The 21,277-nt window shown below is 34.6% G+C and overlaps 1 protein-coding gene across 1 annotated transcript in view; it reads left to right on the forward strand.

Annotated features, from left to right (window-relative positions):
* The window catches only part of TEX11 (testis expressed 11), a 144,167-nt gene that overhangs the window by 66,067 nt on the left and 56,823 nt on the right, over positions 1 to 21,277 (forward strand). The window contains exons 13-17 of the mRNA XM_039841737.1: positions 3,231 to 3,312; positions 5,666 to 5,744; positions 10,657 to 10,808; positions 12,969 to 13,054; positions 20,494 to 20,631. Of these exons, the coding sequence (XP_039697671.1) occupies positions 3,231 to 3,312; positions 5,666 to 5,744; positions 10,657 to 10,808; positions 12,969 to 13,054; positions 20,494 to 20,631 (537 nt within the window). The remainder of the gene's footprint in view (positions 1 to 3,230; positions 3,313 to 5,665; positions 5,745 to 10,656; positions 10,809 to 12,968; positions 13,055 to 20,493; positions 20,632 to 21,277) is intronic.

Here is a 21,277-nt window from a genome sequence, read left to right on the forward strand (position 1 = left end):
TAAAAAGAGATTCAATCAGGATCAATATGTTTTACTCAATAAGGCAATTAAATATACCAATACATTTTAGGTAGAATTTTTTCAACATGATTAGAAGCATGAAATTGAATAATAGTTCAATTAAACAGAAAATATGATTTCCCAAACAGACCATTCGTTTACTTGAATTATATATTTCTGAAATTTATGCCATGTGGATGGTGTTCTTCAATGTTGAAAAACTTGTTTAACATAAAAATTTTTAAAATACAAAAATATTAATAGACATGAACATTTTAGAAAGTTGCAAGAATAAGAATGGTTCCAAGAACACCTGCATACACTTTGCCCAGAATTCACCTGTTGATTTTTAAAATATTGATGTTGCAACTTTGTTGGACTCATTATTTATTTAATTTTAAATTTTTAAAATTAAAAAATTTCATTTATAGTTGTCATACAACATTAGATTAGTTTTAGGTGTACAATGTAGTGAGTTATGAAGTGATCACCCCAGCAAGTCTCATAACCACGCTGAACTCGTTTCTTAGCCTCAATAAGATTTTTATCAGATTCCTTAGGATTTTCAACATACAAAATCATTTCATCTGCAAATAGACATAGGTTTACTTCTTCCTTCCAATCTGGATGCCTTTTATCTCTTTTTCTTTCCTAATTGCCCTGGCGAGAACATGGCAAGAACGGACATCCTTGTCTTGTTCCAGATCATAGGGGGAAAACTTTTAGTATTTCACCATTAAAGTATGGCGTTAGTTATGAGTTTTCTGTAGATGCCCTTTATTAGGTTGAGGAAGTTCCCCTCCTATTCCTAGTTTTTTGAATGTTGATAAAACTACTTTGGATAACAGTTTGACATTACTTGATAAATTTGAACCACCCAGCAACTTTACTCCTAGTTACATACTTTGGAGAAAAATTCTAGCATTTATGTACTAGAAGTGTACAGAAAGCTGATGCCAGGATTGTTCATAATAGCAGTTGGGTTGAAAGCGACTCAAATGTCCCAAGTAGAACAGGTAGATAAATTGTGATGTCATAGAATGGAACACTGTACAGGAGTCATTCTCACACTTCAGCATGCTCAAATGTTAACGAGAACGTCTGTCAAAACGCAGTTTTCTTATTACCTTACTAAACAGCTGCTGGAATTTATGTTGAAATGGAAACTTTTCATAATGCAAACCAATAATGATTTTACGCTTTTTCCTAAAACAACGCACACACGCACATACACACACAATTTATTTCCTGGGCCCTGCCCCCAGAGTTTCTGATCAGTAGGTTTGGGATGGGGCCTACATTTCTCATGGGTTTCTAAGTGATGCCGAAGCAGAGAATACTCTTAGAAGACCACACTACACAGTAATGGAAACAAATAAAGTAATTTTGTACATTGACATGAATGAATCTTAAAATTGTGGTACTGACCGAAAGAAGCAAGTCACAGAAGAATTTATGTACATATGATTCTGTTTGAATGAAGTTCAAATGTAAGCAAACCAAACAGTATATAGAGTATCTGTAAGGAAGAGCAAGGGAATTACTGCACAAAATTCAAGGTGTTGTTTACCTCTGTGGGGAAGTGAGGAGGATCCACATGGGCAAGAGTACACCGAGGCCTCTAATATTCTGGTAGTGTTCTGCTTCTTAACTGACGTGGGGAGAACGTGGTGTTTGTCTTATCATTATTCTGTAAACTAGACACGTAAGTTTTATATACTCGTGTGTGTGTATGATATACTTCACAGTAAAAAAAAAATGGAAAAGTTATCTTTAGAGCTGGTAGGAAACCCGGACAGTGTAATGATAGGCGGGCCAAGGATAGAAAGAGCTTCAAAGAAGGCAGCATATTATAGTGGAAAGATTATTGCCTTTAGAGTCAGAGAGATTCTAATTCAAATTTCAGCTCTGACACTTACCGACCGTGTGAGCATGGGTAAGTTACTCCATCTGGGCCTGGGTTCCTCATCTGCAAAACAATATGCATGGTGCTTGCCTTCAAAATTTGTTATACCTGGATCCTGTTTTCCAGTAGCTGGTAAAAAAAAGAAAGAGTGAGAAACAGTAGGGAGAAAAATTAACAGATGAGACAAGGAGATTGATGGTAGGGAGAAAGCCAATGGATTTAACAGATACTTAGTTGTGAATTCTGAAAGTGTAGTTTCAAGAGACAGTAAGGACGGATGCTACAGTGCAAACGTTTATGGAGAGGAATAGGTGGATGATGATACAATGAAAGCCAAGTATCGTCCATTTTCTGGAGTTGTTTGGTAATGAAATCAAAGAGAAAAACAGAATGCTAACTTATCTGAGACTAGACTCAAGTTCAGCAGCTCCTGCCAAACCTGCAAGATCTGCACATCCCTGAAAGATGAGCGGGAATTGAACCTAAGACATATTTCAACATGGCCATCGGGAAAAGTAGTAATGCAAGAAATTACAATTATAATTTGCAACCTCAGTTTATTTTTTTTGTATTAATATCATCTATATTTGCAAAACCTTTTAATACTAGTGCTGACTTTCCCCAACTTTCTGTTCTTAAGGCATCTCACACATGAATAGCTATAACCATTTTTTAGAGTTTGGGTCTAATGAGAACAATGTTCACATAGAGGCTAAATGACTTTGTAGAGAGAAAATTTCTGTTCCGAGGGTCCACACTGCATGTTTAATCTCAGCCAGCTGTTTAAAGATGTACCCTGTCAGGCAAAAGTGGAACCCGGCAAGAGATCACAGATGGCTTCAGGCCAGCTTACAAGGACTTGCAAAAACCATTCTGAGTACATTGTTATGAATATTGATTGTGACAGGCGGATCCTGTAGAAAAGTCAATATGTTTTCTGTTTCATTCAACTATTGTTTGCAAAATAACTTGGCTGTTACCAAAATCTCAAAAGAGAAGATTCTAATTGATGTTTGAGGTTTCGTTTACTGAGACAAGATATGGCCTTACATTCACACAGTTTAGGTATTGACTCTGCCATTAAATGCTTGCCACGGGGTGGAAATGTTTGCATGTTCTTTTCTTTGTATTTCATTTAGATTGAATAAAATATCAGAAAATATCCTCAGGGATAGACCAGATGTTATGATCTGATCTTTTATAATTTTGATTTGCTTTGATCATGAGTCATCCTGCTGTGGTTGAGTAAAACTGGTGATTACTGGAGAATTCTCTTTGACAGTCCACAGTTCTAATATAATTGTGATTTATTTGTTTAAAATAGGAACATTTACACCCGGCTGGGCTTCACTTAAAGATGAAAATCCTCTTGGCGAGCGAAACAGTTAATGAAGAACTCTTTGGAGGTATCTCTGCGTGCGAAGAACACACAATTTTGAAATATCACCACCAGTTTGTTGCACATAAGGTCTTTTGTAGTATAATTTGAGGATGATGGAGAATGAAATTGATCACATAGGAAAGGAAGAAGGTGGTTTGTCAGGAAGAAAAAGAAAGAGAGAATAGTAGCTAATTTAATCGGTAGTAAAAAAGAGCTGAATAAAAGCTATCAATTTTCTTGTAGTCTGAGAATTGCAGCTGTCTAACCCTTCTGAAGTTGTCCGTTACTATGAAGAAAGATTACCTATTGATGGAAAAAGCCTTGTAACGCTGGGCTTTTTATATTACTTGTATAAACATTGCTATTTTTTCAAAATTCTCAAGGGACTAGAATATACAGCTCACAAAGTAAAACATCCTGCTGTACAGCTGTGGGTCATTTGGCAGGTTACTTAACTTCTCTGTGCTTCAGTTTCTTCACCTTCAAAAGAGATAGAATAGTGTCTCCCTCACTGTGTTCTGAGGACTCGTCGAGAAAATGTGTGTAAAGCGCTTACCACCATCCCTGGTGCACGGTGTGCAATAATATTATCATAGTTACTACTATCCCTGTTGTTACTGCTGTATAGATGTATTAAATGAGGCAGAAAACCTCTGCGTGCTGGCCTCTTACCAGTATTTCAGTTATGTTTAGTCATAAAAATAACTTACTCTAAATTCTTTTAATCTATACATGCTTTATGTTTTTTACTGTATAAAAATATAGTTGTATTATAGAGCTGCATTATTTTTAGTGTATAAAATTATATGTTAGTATAATAACTGATCATCCAATAAATAACAATTTGTAATGAGGACAATAACCAGATTTGAAAGCAGCTCTACATTTATGCTAATTTCATGCTGCTGAAACGTTCTGTAACCTCTAGAATCTTAAGCAATTGCTAAGAGACCTCAGAAGCTGCAATGTAGAAGATTCTGTGTCTCTAGGTAACAGTATCATCTCGGTATATGCAGATGGAACGATGCTAGGAACTGGGAAGACAGCTGCACCTTTCTTTCGCTAGGGGAATAATGAGACTAAATGATTAAAGGAACAAGCTTCCTCAAACTAATCCAATGTGTGAAGACTAGAGAGTTTGTTGGAGTTACCGAGTTGGAAGTGGATTAATTTTGGACTAGATTTCCCCATTACAGGTTTTATCAAAATGTAGATCAAAAGCACAGTTTAAAGTGAAATCGTTCTTTATTCCAGATTGTTTTTACTTAACTCAGTCTAGATACTCTTAATCTTCAGAGTAATGAAGTTGCAGTGTCAGATTACGAATTAGGAAACCTCTCTGAATCTAAATTTTCTAAAGTTTAGAGTAATAAAATTATCTTTTACTTTGTTGTATTGAGAGAACATATGAAACTCGTATTTATTATCTTTTTATTTTTTTGCTAGCTAAAGTACTTTATTCTTAGAATGGTCAACCTAACTGCTGGCATTAAAATTTCACTGGTATTTTTGTTGTAGAAAAAGTAGAAATTAAACGAATATACAAGTTTTTTTTTTTTAATTATGAAAGGGTAGTACATGCCTATTAAGGAAATTTTTGGTAAATACTAAACATATCCACAGTCCATCTTCTGCGATCTGAGCTCCTGACAGGAGCAGGGATTTTGTGTTTCATCCACTGCTGGGTTCCCAGCACCAAGCACAGTTCTGGCCCTACAGTGCACCCCCAGAGTAAATGTCTTTTTTATTGTGATTATAGTCAACACTGCTTTTAATATCTTTGTTTGTGAACATTTTCCCATGTTTATTTCAGATAACTTTTCAGAAGTATAATTTCTGAAGCAAAGATAATAATAATAATAATAATAATAATAATAATAATAGCAGCTGTCATTTATTGAATGCTTATTAAGTACTAGGAGCTTTGCTATTTAATTTACATGCATTATCTTATGTAACCCTCTCAGTAACCCAAAGGGATTGGTCATGTAGTCCTCATTTTACAGATGAGAGAACTAAGGTACAGAAAATGTAAGTAACCTGCCTATGGCCATACAGGTAGCAAGCGGTTTCAAATATAGGTCTGTCTGACTTCACAGCTCAAGCTTTTAGCCACTGTGTTCTTCTCATGTAGTATAACCAAATTGCTTTTCAAAAGGATCCTACTTGTTTACTTTGCCATTCATTTAAGAGTGCCTGTTTCACTGCACTCTTTCTAGCATTGGATATTATTCATAAAGAGATTTCGATAAATTGTTTGGCAAGACATGGTATATGGCAAACGTTTAGGAAGATTTTGAATGGAGAAAAATTACCGAAAATAGCTACGCTTCCTCACAAATGAAACTGATATGATTATTCCATTTTTTCTTTGTTAGCTGGCATGGAAATACTACATCTCAACATGTCTTTAGACTTCTGTCTGCACATCGCCAAACAGCTGATTGATCACGGAAGGTACAGAAGAATTAATTTTCTTTTCTCTAAAGACTAACGTTTTTCTAAGGTTTCCACGAGCACATATTGAATATATATCTGTGTCTATGTATCATGTATCTCCATCTGTATTCACAGAGCACAGTGTTTGCCATTGTGCTGATCAAATTAGACGATGAAACAGCTTGCCTAATGATTTAAATGATCGATTGTCAAGTTAATTTGAAAATTTTTGTTAAATTAAAAAAAAAAATAAAATGAAAAAGGAATAAGATAGTGTGGCTTTATGAAACAGGAGTAAGACTAAGTTACCTTCAGGCCAGCGTCTGGTGGAACAGGAAGGCGTAAGCAAGTACAGTTCTGCAAGCGATATGCCTCTCTGTCACTATCTTCATGGGTCATCCATGTCAAGGGGACCTTAAGGTACTTGCAGACCTTTTAGTGGTTCTCAGACGTCAGTGTGCCTCAGAGTGACTGGGGACCAAGCCCTTGAAAAGATGCTCGACTTCGTCAACCAGCAGGGAAATACAAATCAAAACTACAATGAGAAACCACTTTGCACCCACTAGGATGACTGTAGTAAAAAAGACAGACAGATAATAAAATAATGGCAAGGATGGGGAATAATTGGAACCCTCATACACTGCTGACGAGAATGTAAAATGGTGCAGCCAGTATGGAAATGGTCTGTTAGTTCCTCAGTAAGTGAAATAGAGTTATGTACCATGTGACCCAGCAATTTCACTCCCAAGTTAAACAAGAAACATATACAAACACTTATATAGGAATCTCATAGCAGCATTATTTTGAATACTCAAATGTGGAATCAACCAAAATGTCTGTCAACTGATAAATAGATAAAGTGTGGTATTGTTACCCATACCGTAGAATATTATTTGGCAGTGAAAAGAAACAGTGCTGATACATGCTACAACGTGGATGAATCCTAAAAACATTATGCTAAGTGAAAGAAGCCAGCTACGACAGCCACGTACTGTCTCATTCTAGTTCTATGATAATTTTAGAATAGGCATATTTATGGAGGTACAAAGTAGGTTCGTGGTTGCCCAGGGCTGTGGGAGTTGGGGGAAATGGGGAGTGATGGCTAATGGGTATTCTGTTTCTTTTTGGTGCAGCAAAATGCTCTAAAATCGCCGGGGTGGTGGTTGCACACTCTGTGGATGTGCTAAACTTAGCCTTTCAATCAGGTACTCTAAATAGATGAATTGTATAGGGTGTGAATTATACCTCGGTAAAGCTGTGAAAAATATGATCACTAGGGGACTTCATAAAAATGTAGAGGCCAACCCTACCTTACTCGAACAAGCCCAGGCCTCTGTGTTCTTTGTTCGTTCTCTGGCAGTTCTGAGAACCACTGTTTTAGACCAGAGATCAGTAAACATTTTCCATAAAGGGCTAGGTAGTAAATACTGTATTTCAGGCTTTGCAGGCCACAAAGTCTCTGTCACACCTACTCAATCTGCTGTTGTAGTAGAAGGCAGCCAGAGGCACCGTCTAAATGACCAAGAATGGCTGGCTTCCAGTACAACTGTATTTACAAAAGCAGATGGCTGGTTGGACTTGGCCTGCGGGCTGTGGCTTGCCAACCGTTGTTTGTAGACCTGTCTCCTACCTGACACACGACTTCCGGGATGGAAAGTCATTCGGCTTCCTCTGGAATGCCTGTGGAAAGGGGGATTGTCGTTATTGTATTTTTACAAAGCTGGAACGCAAAACTCTTTCTCATAGAGATTTGATATATATATTCTAGTAATTTCTAAGGCTGCTAGTTCTGCCATATGGTAACATCTAAATCTTTCACTTGACGGTTCTTCCCCAGTTCATTCTAACAGTGTTCCTAATAAGCTCACTTCCAGGATGTCACTTCCAGTTTTTATAAATATGGTAACTAGAAATGAACACAGTTCTCCAGATCTAACTAACAGTACATGCCTTTCATGTTCTAAATATTCTAAACCCGTGCTATCCAATATGGTAGCAACTAGTCACACGTAGCTGTTTAAATGTAAATTAATTAATTAAAATTAAACAAAATGAAAAATTTAGTCCCTGAGTCTCACTAGATCTGTCATGGCGCAGCAGCCACGGCAGGCTGAGGCCCACCTCATCGGACGGCACGGACGGCACGGACAGAGGACATGTCCATCAGCACAGGGGGATCTGCGGGGCTGCACTGTCTTGGACTCTGCTGCTTTTAATGCAGCCAGTGTTTACATTAGCTCTTTTCTGGCAACCACGCCTCATGGCTAATTTATTGGGCTTATAAAACTAGATCTTGACAGTATCAGTTGCCCTCGATCCCGGAATTCCACATGTTGTACTTTCACAGTTGAATCAAGTACCCAAGAGCTGTACTAAAAGGAAAAACCTCAGTTCTTCCCTCCTGTTGCAGGGAAAAACCTAGCTCTTTGCTACTGTATTTTTCTCCCATGCGTTTCTTCCCAGCGAGTCTCCTTTACTACCTGCACAAAACATTTTACTTCCGGTCATCGAATGTGTGGAGGTTTTCTGCACACCAAGCAATTCTCTGTGACACCAGGTGGGTATCCTATAATTTGACTCAATGCTGACTCTATCTACCTGGACATAACATCACCTCCCACAGATTAAGAGGACTCAATCCCACAAGACTCCTCCTCACTCACACTTTAGGATTTTTATTTAAAAATATTTAAAATTTTTTCAATTACAGTTGACATTCAGTATTATTTTATGTTAGTTTCAGGTATACAGCATAGTGGTGAGACATTTACATAACTTATGAAGTGGTCCTCCTGATTATTTTAATCCACCCCCAACCTGGCACTACAGTTATTACAGTATTATTGACTGTATCCCCTTTGCTGTACTTCACATCCCCGTGACTCTTTCCTAACTGCCAATTTGTATTTCTTAATCCCTTCCTCTTTTTCACCCAGTCCCCTTCCCATCTGGCAATTATCAGTTTGTTCTCTGTTATCTATGAGTCTGTTTCTGTTTTGTTTGTTGTTTTGTTTTATAGATGACACATATAAGTGAGGTCATATGATGTTTTTTTCTCTGTCTGACTTATTTCACTTAGCATAATATCTAGGTCCATCCATGTTATAAATGGTAAGATTTCATTTTTTTAGGGCTGAATTCTTTATTCAATTGTCTGTTGATGGACACTTCGTTTGCTTCCATATCCTGGCTATTATAAATAATGCTGAGGTGAACATAGGAATGCATGTGAAATTAGTGTTTTGATTTTCTCTGGATCAATACCCAGAACTAGAAATGTTAGGTCATGAGGTAGTTCTGTTTTTAATTTTTTGAGGAACCTCTAAACTGTTTTCCACAGTGGCTATACCAGTTTGCAGTCCCACCAACAGTGCATGAGGGTTCCCTTTTCTCTACATCCTAGCCAACGCCTGTTGTTTGTTGATTTATTGACAGTAGTCATTCTGACAAATATGACATGGTATCTCATTCTGATTTTGATTTGCATTTCCCTAATGATTACTGATATTGAGTATCTTTTCATGAGATAGTTGCCATTTATATATTTTCTTTGGAGAAATGTCTATTTAAGTCCTTTGCCGATTTTTAAATCAGGGTGTTTAGGTTTTTGTTGAGTTTTAGAACTTCTTTATATAATCTGGATATTAAATACGTATTTTGCAAATACTTTCTTGCAGTCCATAGATTGCCTTTCACTTTGTTGATCGTGTCCTTTGCTACACAGAAATTTAAAATTAATTTATATAGTTCGCTATATCTGTTTTTATTTTTGTTACCTGTGGTTTTGGTGTCATATCCAAGAAGTCATTGCCAAATCCAGTTTCATTCTTTTGCATGTGATATCCAGTTGTCCCGGCACCATTTGTTGAAAAGACTATTCTTTCCTGCCATTGAATGGTCTTGGCACCCTTGGTGAAAATCATTTGACTATATGCAGGAATTGATTTCTGGACTCCGTGTTCTGTTTCATTGGTATATATGTCTGTCTTTATGCCAGCACCACACTGTTTTGATTACTTTTGTAGTATATTTTGAAATCAGAAAGTGTGATTTTTCTAGCTTTGTTCTTCTGTTTAAGGATTGTTTTGGCTCTTAGGATCTCCTGAAATTCCATATGAATTTTGGGATGGAGTTTTCTATTTCTGTAAAAAATGTCATTGGGATTTTCATAAGGATTGCATAAAATCTGTAGATTTCTTTGAGAGTATTGACATCTTAACAATATTAAGTTTTCCAATCCACAAACTGTTGACATTTTAAAATAATCAAAATATACTGGTGTATTATTTGTGTAATCAAACATAAATAAATTTTTAAAAGCAGTTGTTGGCAGAGGGAATGGGTAAATTGCTTTTTTTCTTTCAGTTTTATTAAGATATAAATGATATTCAGCATTGTATAAGTTTAAAGGTGTACAGCATAATGACTTGAGAAAAGGGGTCAAAGGGTATAAACTTCCAGTTATAAGGTAACTGGATACTGGAGATGTCACGTACGACATGGTGACTGTGGTTAACACTGCTGTGTAATGTATTTGAAAGTTGCTAAGAGAGTAGATTCTAGAAATTCTCCTTGTAAGTGACTGGTAAATTTCTAGTGTCAGTTCATGTATCTTCACTGAATCTCATGATCCAATTTTTATAAATTGGCATCATTTCTGGAGAAAGAGCATAAATAAGGTATTAGAGAGATGATTATCTTACTATAGATAGATGTTCATGAAAAGAAAATACTTGTGACTTAATAAATTAGACAATTTGAATTAAATGATTTATTTGGACAAATAGGCTGATTTAGGTATTTAATGATAATACCTAAGCTCAGATATAGTTTTATCTTGCCTGTTTTGCTCATACTCAAACTTTAGTCCCATTAATCAAAAAAACATTTATTGTATTCACACCACTTACAACTGTTTCTCTTTGAACAGAGACTCTGTTGGGTTTAATTTCATGGAGGTTATCTGTGAACATTTCAAGTCATCAGAAAATATTGGAAAAGCTTTACTGTTCCAGGCTGACATACTTTTACAAAGGAAAGAAGAGCTACTTGCCAAGGAGAAGATTGAAGAAATCATGATAGGTCAGTAGGATTTCTGCAGATAGTTTAGAAAGATAGTAATATGCATGTAATTTGAAGATAGATATCAGAACAGTAGCAAAATCCTCAGGTCAAAAGATTTTTCCTTTTTCTCACTTCCTTGGTTTCTACCTAATAACCTTTAACTATAACACCTCGCCTATCCAGATTCCACTTGTTTGGAAAGCTAAAATGAGAAACTAAGCAAAAACAACAAAATCAATCATTAAAAACAGACAAACTTTTGAGTTTTAAAACCCATGTATAAAAGAAAATTGTGTTTAGAAGCCTAATTTTGTATTTCCAGTTAGATCTCAAATTAGCTGTGTGCCTTTAGGCAAGTCGACAATACCTCTGGATCTTGTTTTTTTCCAACTATTAAATGAAGGTTATGAACTACAATCCTGGTTTTTAACTTCTTTTTAGCAGTAGCATTTTTGTTTGATACAATCTCATAGGAGCCCTGCCCAAATAAAATACAGTGGAACTGCTTTGGTTAAAGCACAGTTGTAGAGCCAAATCTTAGCATTCCCCTAACCCCCACTTCTCCGTAGAATCATGTATTGTGAAGAGCACAGTTAGTAGGGTCCCTTTCATAGAAAATTCTTGCCCCAATCTATTCTTCTAAGTCTACATATATGTAGAGATATAATTGGAATGATAGTCACTAAATTTTAACACTATCATTTATTCTGATGGTGGCATTTTAGGTGATCTGTTGCTTTCTTTATATTTTACCAGATTGCTTGAATTTTTATAAGTATGTATCATGTTTTTATAAGAACAAAGTTATTGATTTTTTGAAAAAAGTATTTTGACTAGGTAGTCTCTAAGAATCTTTGAACTCTAGATTCTATGAACCATATTTCATTGAGGACACTCTCTCTCCAGACCCTCACTAAGAATCCAGTTTTTTTAGACCTAATTCTAATAAGTTTTGTCATCTGGTTTTCCAACCGTTAGCATTTTAATGGTAGAATATTTTGAAGAGTGAATAGGCCTGCGTGGAAATAATATATAGCTAAACTGACTACAAGGCAAGAAAAAACTACAAATTTTATAAAAGTTCTAAAGATTTAAAAAATAGTATTTTAAATAATATGTACTATATAATAATTCCCAAAGGCATCACTGTGATATATTAATAATACAATAAAATGCAATAGCTGTTAGCGTTGTTGACCATGAATGATCAAGCAAAGGTTAAATTGTTCTTCAGAAAACTAGAAAGTATGTTCAGAAAAACATAATTCATAAAACAATTTTTAGAAAAATTAATGAAATGACTTAGACTTTTTAAAATAAACGTTTTATGTTTAATGAAAGTAAACTGTCAGCCAACTAGAAAACTTGATTATCCAGAATAACTAATTTTCCTGATTACAGTTAGCCAAAGTTTTATCGTGGTATCTGATTATATACTTATACTCTCAAAGTATTATAATATTTTAAGATATATTAAGACTTAATATATATTAATATTATAATATTTTTAGATATATTTAAAAGCTTTTTCCTCACACGTGTGGGTATTTTTAACTAAGTCATGGAATGAACTACATCTGCTGTCTGGGCTTGGGGGTCAGAGACTGTCAGTGTTCTAATCAAGATTTTTGTGGCAATTGATAGTGCCAAAGTGGTGAAAGAGAAGTGTTTATAGAATTCTATTGTTTTAAACTTTACCTTACTGTGTGCTAATATATTTGAACCTTGTAAATGTCTAGACCAGAAACAGTCAGATACGAGTTAAAATTTAAAATAATAGTTTATGTGTAAACATGGTTTTAAAGTATTTCACAAAGGCTTTAAGGTATAATTGCCCTTTCCTGTGAATGTGGTCTGATCTAGTTGTCTTTTCATTCACAATAACAAGGCACCAGATGATGATCGAATTTGGAACATGGAAAATATGTTAAAGAGAGACTAGGCTGGAAAACTATCACAGATCAATGGGCAAATTACTGTGATTCTACCAATCTCTGATTATATTATATATTCAGTTTTACTAGTAAACTTAAAATTGATGTTGAAAACCTGTCTGAATGTGATTGTGTTTATAGACATTACTTAAAGATTATAGGTTCTGACTATAGTTAGCTCTTTTTATTTAATGTAATAGATCTTGATTTCTGTTTTAAGATTGTGAGTTGTTTTTTTTTTCAGGTCACCAAACAGGAAGAAAACTGACAACAGAATCAGTAGGCTATTTACATGACATTCTGTGGGAAAAAGCTGCCAGAAGTTTTGAGGTTTGGAAATAATCTTTTTGTTTTTTTCATCTTTTATATTCTTTTTTCAACCCAACAAATAAAACAGTAGAATGTACAACACCAAGTGCAAACCCTAATGTAACTATGGATTTAGGGTGATTATGATGTGTCAGCATAAGTTCACCAGTTATAACAAATGTATTGCTCTGGTGGAGGATTTTCATACGGGTGAGGGAAAGAGGGGAAGAGGGTATGTACATAGCAGATCTGTCTACGTTCCTCTCAGTTTTGCTGTGAACCTAAAAGTGCTCTTTAAAAAAAAACCTTTAATAAGCGTGGTGCAATAAAAATGCAAAAAATTAGAAATATTTTTTCTCTTAAAAAAAAAACAATCCAGGTTAACTATGGAAAATTTTGACACACACACACGCACACAAAAATTGACACAACAGATGAGTTTTTTAAAAGCACAGTCATTCATAATCTAATCACTTGAAAAATGTTGGTATATTTTCGTCTAATCTTTGTGTGCATTTGTGTGTCCGTGTGTGAAAAACAAGGGGATATATTGTTTTAAAAAAAAGTTATGGTAAATTTCTACTTCCAAACAAGATGTACCAGAGACCAGATTTATGTCCTTGCCTGAATACTCCGCCCCTACCTCCCACCCCAATCTCCCCCCCCCAGCCAAAGGAAAAAATACACGGAAACATAGGTTTTGAGACACTAGATATCAGACAACAGAACGTGATCTCTGGGAGATAGGAAATAAAGAAAGTGAGCACTGCAGTTGTGCAGTTTGCTGCCTTGAATTTCCAGGCTGTAGTATAGGAAGAAGAACTGAAGTGGATTCCAGCAGGCTTTCTCATTTGAGGAGATGGAGCTGAGAGTCTGGGGAGATAAGGCAGCTAGAGTTCACAGCACGGAATACCAGAGAGGAGAGCACAGCACTGAAAGAGAACCACAGCAATAAGAGAGTCCTCCAGTGTTTAACAAAGTACTGATCAAGACAATACGGAATGAAAATATATGAAGCCCAGGGAATAACCATATAAAATTATTAGTTGTAACAGTGCCTAGGGCTCACATATGTCTGGCAGTAGAGCTTGTTCATACCAGCTGGTCTAGAAAACCTCTAATTTATGGGGCACTGGGTAGAGAACTGAGAAGGGTCTCATCTCGGTACTGGGGAATGATTAATCTTACACTGAGCACTGCTTTAGATCTACCTAAAAACTATAAAAGTATGACCTGAAAGGATCAATTTGATCCCAAGGAGCTTTATTGCTTCCCAGAGTAGAGGTCGAGAATATTTTTCAACACCAAGGCACATAATAATAAATTGCTCAAAACTAGCATCCAACAAGGTAAAAATCACAATATCTGGCATCCAGTAATAAATTACTAAGAATACAAGAGGCAAGAAAATGCAACCTATACTAAAGAGAATAAGCAATCAACTGAAACTGACACAAAAATTAGCATTAACAGAGGACATTAAAATAGCTTTTAATGATTGTATTCTGTATATTCAAAAAGGTAAGTAGAAGCACCAAATCAAACTTCTAGAAATGAATACTGTATCTAGGTTAAAAATATTTTGGATAGTACTAACATCAGATTAGACATTGCACAGGAAAAGAGTAGTGAACTTGAAGGCAAAGCAATAGAACCTATCCAAAATGAACCATGCAGGAAAACAAAAACAACTAAAAAAATTGAAAGAGCATCAGTGAGCTACAGAAAAACTTCAGATAGCTTAATATATGGGTAATTGGGATCCCCAAATGAAGGAGAGAATAAATATCTGAAAAAATAATGGTTGAAAACTTGTAAATGTAAGGAATATTCTGAACCCGTAAAATCAGAAAGCTTAGCAAACTCCAAACATAAGAAATAAAACAACACCAAGGCACATAATAATAAATTGCTCAAAACCAGTGATAAAGAGAATATCTTTAAAGCAACCAGAGAAAAATGATACCCTGCACAGAGAGGAACAAATTAAGGAGAACATTAGATTTCTCATTGAAAGCAATGTAAGCAGAAACACACAGTGAAACAACATCTTTAAAATAATGGAAAAAAACTATCAATCTAGAATTCTCTACTCAGTACATACAATATTGTTTAAAAATTGAAGTACTTGTAAGAACGTAAAATAGTGTAGCTACTATAGAAAGCAGTATGGTGATTCCTCAAAGAATTAAAAATAGAATTATCATATGATCCAGCAATTCTGGTTCTGAGTATATTTCCAAAAGTATTGAAAACAGGATCTATAATCCAAAAAAGGAGACAAAATAAAATTATAAAAAATATTTAATAAGCCAAAAGAAGACATAAAAAAAGAGGAAAGAGGGAACAAATTTAGATGGGAAAAATAAAAAACAAGTAGCAAGATGGTAGATTGAAATCTCAGCATATGCAAAATCACATTAAATGAAAATGACATCAATATCCCAGTGAAAAGGCCGACATTTTTCAAATTGGGTAAAAAACCCAGGCCCAACTTTATGTACTGTTTAAAAGAAACATACTTTAAATATGAAGATACAAGTAGAATACAAGCAAAAGAATGAGAAAAAAAGAGAGAGAGACAAGATTATTCTAAAATTTATACATAAAAGCAGAGGAGTGAAAATAGCTAAAAATGCTGAGAAAGAGGAATTAAATAGAAGGAAACACTTTACCTTATATAGCTAAGTAATCTAGACTGTGTGGTATTATCTGAGAGATAAACACATAGATCACACATAGATCAATTGAACATAATGGAGAACACCAAAATAACCCCACATAAATATGCTCAACTGATTTTCAACGAAGTGCAAAAATCTTCAATGAAGAATGGTCCTTTCATCTAATGGTGCCGTTGCAATGGACATCCACAGGTAAGAAAAATAATCTTGATGTAAACCTCACATTTCATACAAATATTAACTCAAAATGAAATCAGCAATGGAGAAAACCTGAAAATTCACAAATTCATAGAAATTAAACATGTCCCTGAATAGCCAATGTGTGAAAGAAGCAATCAAAAATAAATCTTAAAAACTCTTGTGTCAAATGATAATGGAAATACAACATACCGAAACTTATGAGATGCAGCATATATAGTTCTAAAAGGGAAGTTTACAGTGGTAAATGTCTAAATTTAGAACAAAGAAAGATCTCAGATTAACAACCTAACTTTACATCTCAAGGAACTAGAGAAAGAACAACAAGCTAAGCTCAAAGATAGCAGAAGGGAGGAAATACCAAAACTCAGAGCAGAAATAACTGAAATAGAGACCAGGAAAATCAATAAATAATAATGAAAATGAGAGGTTTTGGTTCAATATATGCAAATAGATAAATATAATTCACCACATTTAAAAAATGAAGGATACAAATAATATGACCATCTCTTTAAAAATTATTATTATTACAAAAGTTTATTCTTAAATGTACAGCAGTCTCTTAAGACAACACTTCATTCTAGCTATCGGTTGCACAGATGTTATGGCAGGGAATCCAGATGTTAAAACAGGAATGGAATTAAGGATCAGCAATGCCTTAGGTACAAGGAACAGCTCACTTTTTGCCAGATTTCTTAATTCTACATGTGGCCGGGGGCCCTTTCCTGCAGCCTTTGCTTTTAGCATCTTGAGTTTCTTCTGCTGCTCTTCTTTTGCTTGAATGCCTTTATCTTCTTCACGCATCTTCTTGGTCTGTTTGAGAGGATACTTTTTGCTACATTCTCTGCAGGACAAGGCTCCCGCCACCCCTTCCCCCAATATGATCATCTTAATAGGTGCAGAAAAAAACATTTAACAAAATACAACATTCTTTCATAATGAAAACTTTCAACAGATTAGGTATAAAAGGAATGTACCTCAACAAAATAAAGGCCATATATGATAAGCCCAGAGTTAACATCATAGTCAATGGTGAAAAAGCTCGAATGCTTTTCCTTAAAGATCAGAAACAAGACAAGGATATTCATTCTCACTGCTTCTTTTCAACACAGCACTATACATTCTAACCAGAGCTCTTAGGTAAGAAAAAGAAATAAAAAGCATCCAAATGGAAAAGAAAAAGTAGAATTGTCCGTTTGCAGATGACATTATTTTATATATGGAAAACCTTAAGACCACCAAAAAAATGATCGGAACAAATACACAAATTCACTAAAGTTGCAGGATACAAAATCAACATACAAAAACCAGTTGTTTCTATATGCAAACAATGAACTATCCAAAAAAGGAATTAAGAAAACAGTCTCATTTATAATAGCATCAAAAACAATAAAATACTTAAGAATAACCCTAATCAAGAAGATGAAATATCCGTACACTAAAAACTATAAGACGTTGAGAGAAGTTGAAGAAAACACAAATAAATGGAAAAATATCCTAGGTTCATGGATTGGAAAAATGAATATTGTTAAAATGTCCATACTATCCGAAATGACCTACAGGAAAACCTGCCGTTTGTGACAACCTGGATGAAACTGGAGGACATGCTAAGTGAAATAAGCCAGTCACAGAAAGACAAATTTGCATGATCTCAGTTACATGTAGAATTTTAAAAAGCCAAACTCATAGAAATAGAGAGTAGAATGGTGGTTACCAGGGTTTGGGGGTTGAGAAAATTGATATTTTGGTCCAAGGAAAAAGTTATACTGTCTATAAAAAGTGTATGGTGTCTGTAGTTATAATAATATATTGCATAATTGAAATTTGCTAAGTAAATATTAAAGTGTGCTTACCACAAAAAGTAACTAGGTGAGATGATGGATATGTTAATTAGCTTTATTTTGGTGAACATTTCACAATGTATATATCAAAATGTCTTGTTTTACACCTTAAGGTTAGGTGCTGGGAAATAGAATGGTATTCTTGTTACTTTTTAGAAAGCCTGTAGTTTTTTTAAATTTTAACTTTTAATAATTCTTTAATTTTTAAATTATAGTTGGCATACAGTGTTATATTAGTTACAGGTGTACACCATGGTGATTAGACATTAATATATCTTATGAAGTGATCACCCCAGGAAATCTAGTGCCCACCTGACACCATACATAGTTATTAAAATATTATTAGCTATATTCTTTATGCTATACTTTATATCCCCATGACTATTTCGTAACTACCAATTTGTACTTCTTAATTCCTTCCCTCTTTACACTCACCTCCCCAACCCTCCTCCTATCTGGCAAACATCAGAATGTTCTCTGTATGTATGAGTTTGTTCCTGTGTCATTTGCTTGTTTATTCTGTTCTTTGATTTCACATATAAGTGAAATAATATGGTATTTGCCTTCGTCTGACTTACTCCACTCAGCAGAATACCAAGGGGACCTATATTTCTTTACTGAATTGGTGAAAAAGTACTTCAGAATTCCTTGTCATATTGAGTCTTTTTTTTCCCCTCATTTTCCAGTCTTGCCGAATAATTTCTTAAACTCCCAGTTCCAACAACTGGAGAAGAATCTTAATTCTGAAGAGTCAAAGGCAGCATTGTATCTACTCAGCACAGTTGTTCCTAATTGAAAAGTGTCTTATTCCTTTTAGGTGATAATGACTCCTGTTATTCCTTGAAAAATGTGAAGCTTCTTGATAGGGTACAAGGGACTCATCTACGTTACTTTGGTGTGCATGGGCAATGTGAATGTTCTTAGCTTAAAAAGTCATCTGGGTTATTTCTATTCGATTTTTCCCACTAGCTTGTTATCACTGAAAATTTTAACGTACCTCAAAAATAAAAAAAATATATCTTGTATGAATATATAATTATAATAGTGAAAAACCTGGAAATTAATGAAATATCCAACATTAAGAAAATCATCGTGTATTAATCGAATGCTCTGTATTCCTTAAATTGACAACTGTGAAGACTAGCAACTTAGATTAATATTTACAAAAATTTAAATAGAATAGAACATGAAATTCTAATATGAATTATGATTACAACTATATGAAATACAAAAAGATAAATTTAAAATGGAATGTAGAAAAAACATAGCTGTATTAGCATGGCGAATCATGGGTGTTCTTTTTTAAACTTTTTATCATTATTTTAACAACTTTTAAATTATACTGAGAATTTTCTAGGGTGGCTTACTGTCCTCTCATGCTCTTCATCCCATGTGTGAAATTTCATTTTTTTGAAGCTTTATTGAGGTTTAGAAGACAAAAATTATAATATGATTAAAGTGTACAACTTGATGATTTGATGTGACATATGTATACTTTGTAAAAGTGTCCTAATAGTTGATTTAATGAACATATCCATCACTCATGCATTTGCCCCACTCCCTTTGTTTTAGTGAGAACACGTCAGTTCTACTCTCTAAGGAAAATTCAATTATAGGATTCAGTATTATCAACCATGGTCGCCATGTTATATATTAGATCCTCGGACCTTTTTCATTTTACAACTGAAAATTTGTACCCTTTTACCAATGTCTCCCCATCCTCCAACTTTTGGCAACCACCATTCTACTCTCTGTTTCTATGAGTTTGACTTTTTTCTTTAGATTCTACAGGTAATGATTCCATGCAATGTTTATCTTTGCCTGGCTTATTTCACAGGTTCATCCACGTTGTCACAAATGGTGGGATTTCCCTTTAATATAGCTGAATAATGTTCCTTTGTATACATGTACCATACTTTATGCATTCATCTATAAACAAACATCTAGATTGTTTCCACACCTTGGCTATTGTGAATAATGCTGCACTGAACATGGAAATACAGATATCTCTTTGAAATAATGATTTAATTTTCTTAAGATATATACCCAGAAGCGAGATTGTTGGATCATACGGCAGTTCTATTTTTAATTTCCTGAAAGACCTCTGTACTGTTTTCCATAAGTGGCCGTAGCAGTTTACATTCCCACCACCAGTGTATTAGGGTTCCCTTTTTTCCACATCCTCTCTAACTCTCGTTATTTCTTGTCTATTTGATAATAGCCATTCTAACAAGTGTGAAGTGATATTTCATTGTGGTTTTAATTAGCATTTCTCTGATTATTATTGATGTTGAGCACCTTTTCATGTACCTGTTGGCCATTTGTATATTGTCTTTGGAAAAATGTCTGTTCAGATCTTCTGTCTATTTTTAAATCTGTTTTTTTTTTGCTATTGTAGGAGTTCCTTGTATAAATTAGGGATATTAACCTCCTATTGAATATTTGGTTTACAAATATTTTCTCCCATTCCATTGGCTGTCTTTTAATTTTGTTGATTTTTGTGAGATTTCTAATGGAAGGGAAGAATAGAAAATATTCATTGTCACTTTATAACTTATACTGATTATTAAGAGTGTTAATTAAATGCACTTAGAACTCAACCAGAGAGAGTGTTGTGTTTTGGTTGTCTGAAAAAGAAAACAATACCTTTTTTGTTTGTTTCTAGAGGTGACTTGGAAAAACTAGGGTCAAATGTAGAGATATCTGTGTGATTTTGTTATTTCTTTTTTAACTTTAGGTAAAAAGATATGATGATGCCCTACAGTGGTACTGTTATTCTCTGAGATTTTATGAACATGATCAAAGGGATCTGGACTTGGCCAAGCTGAAGAGGAACTTAGCTTCCTGTTACCTGCGTTTGGAACAACTCGATAAGGTCTGTTGATTCATCTCTTTTTCAAGGGCAGCAAATGTCATGCTCAGTGGCAGAGAGGTAGTTGCAGTGGTATGACTTCCTGTTAGATTAGGATATCTGAGAGTTCCCTCATACAGGATTCAGTCAAATGGTATTTTCTTGATTTACACACTCTACACATTAATCAGTGGAATTCCCAAAAGGAGATAGAATTTGGGAGATTATAAATTCTATGACTTATTGTTTATATTTTGCACTCTGTTCTGAAAGGTAATATATCATTGGAACCCCTGAACAAAGTTATCTGCTACTAACCATCTATAATATTGTCCTTTGAAGCAGACTAAATTTTATGGCATATTGTCACATTTGGCTGAGAACAAATGCTTGGGTGAAATGGTCATTCTTTTACTTTCTGGGTTATTACTGCCTTTGTATCCACTCTAGAAAATGTTCAGCAATTGAGTTTTTATTAGGACAAAATTCTTGAAAGTAAAAGATGAAAATTTATTTAAGGATAGAACCATTCATACTTCCTAAAGCAGTTGGAACATTTCTTCCTTTTGTTATCAGGAGATGGTATTGGCTTGTGAAAGGACAAAAAACAGGAAGACAAATAATTAGGACAAGTGTGGACACAGATAAAATATGAAGGTTTTTGTTGCTT

The sequence above is a fragment of the Pteropus medius genome, unplaced genomic scaffold, assembly GCF_902729225.1.
Source record: "Pteropus medius unplaced genomic scaffold, Ma_sr-lr_union100, whole genome shotgun sequence".
Lineage (NCBI taxonomy): Eukaryota > Metazoa > Chordata > Mammalia > Chiroptera > Pteropodidae > Pteropus > Pteropus medius.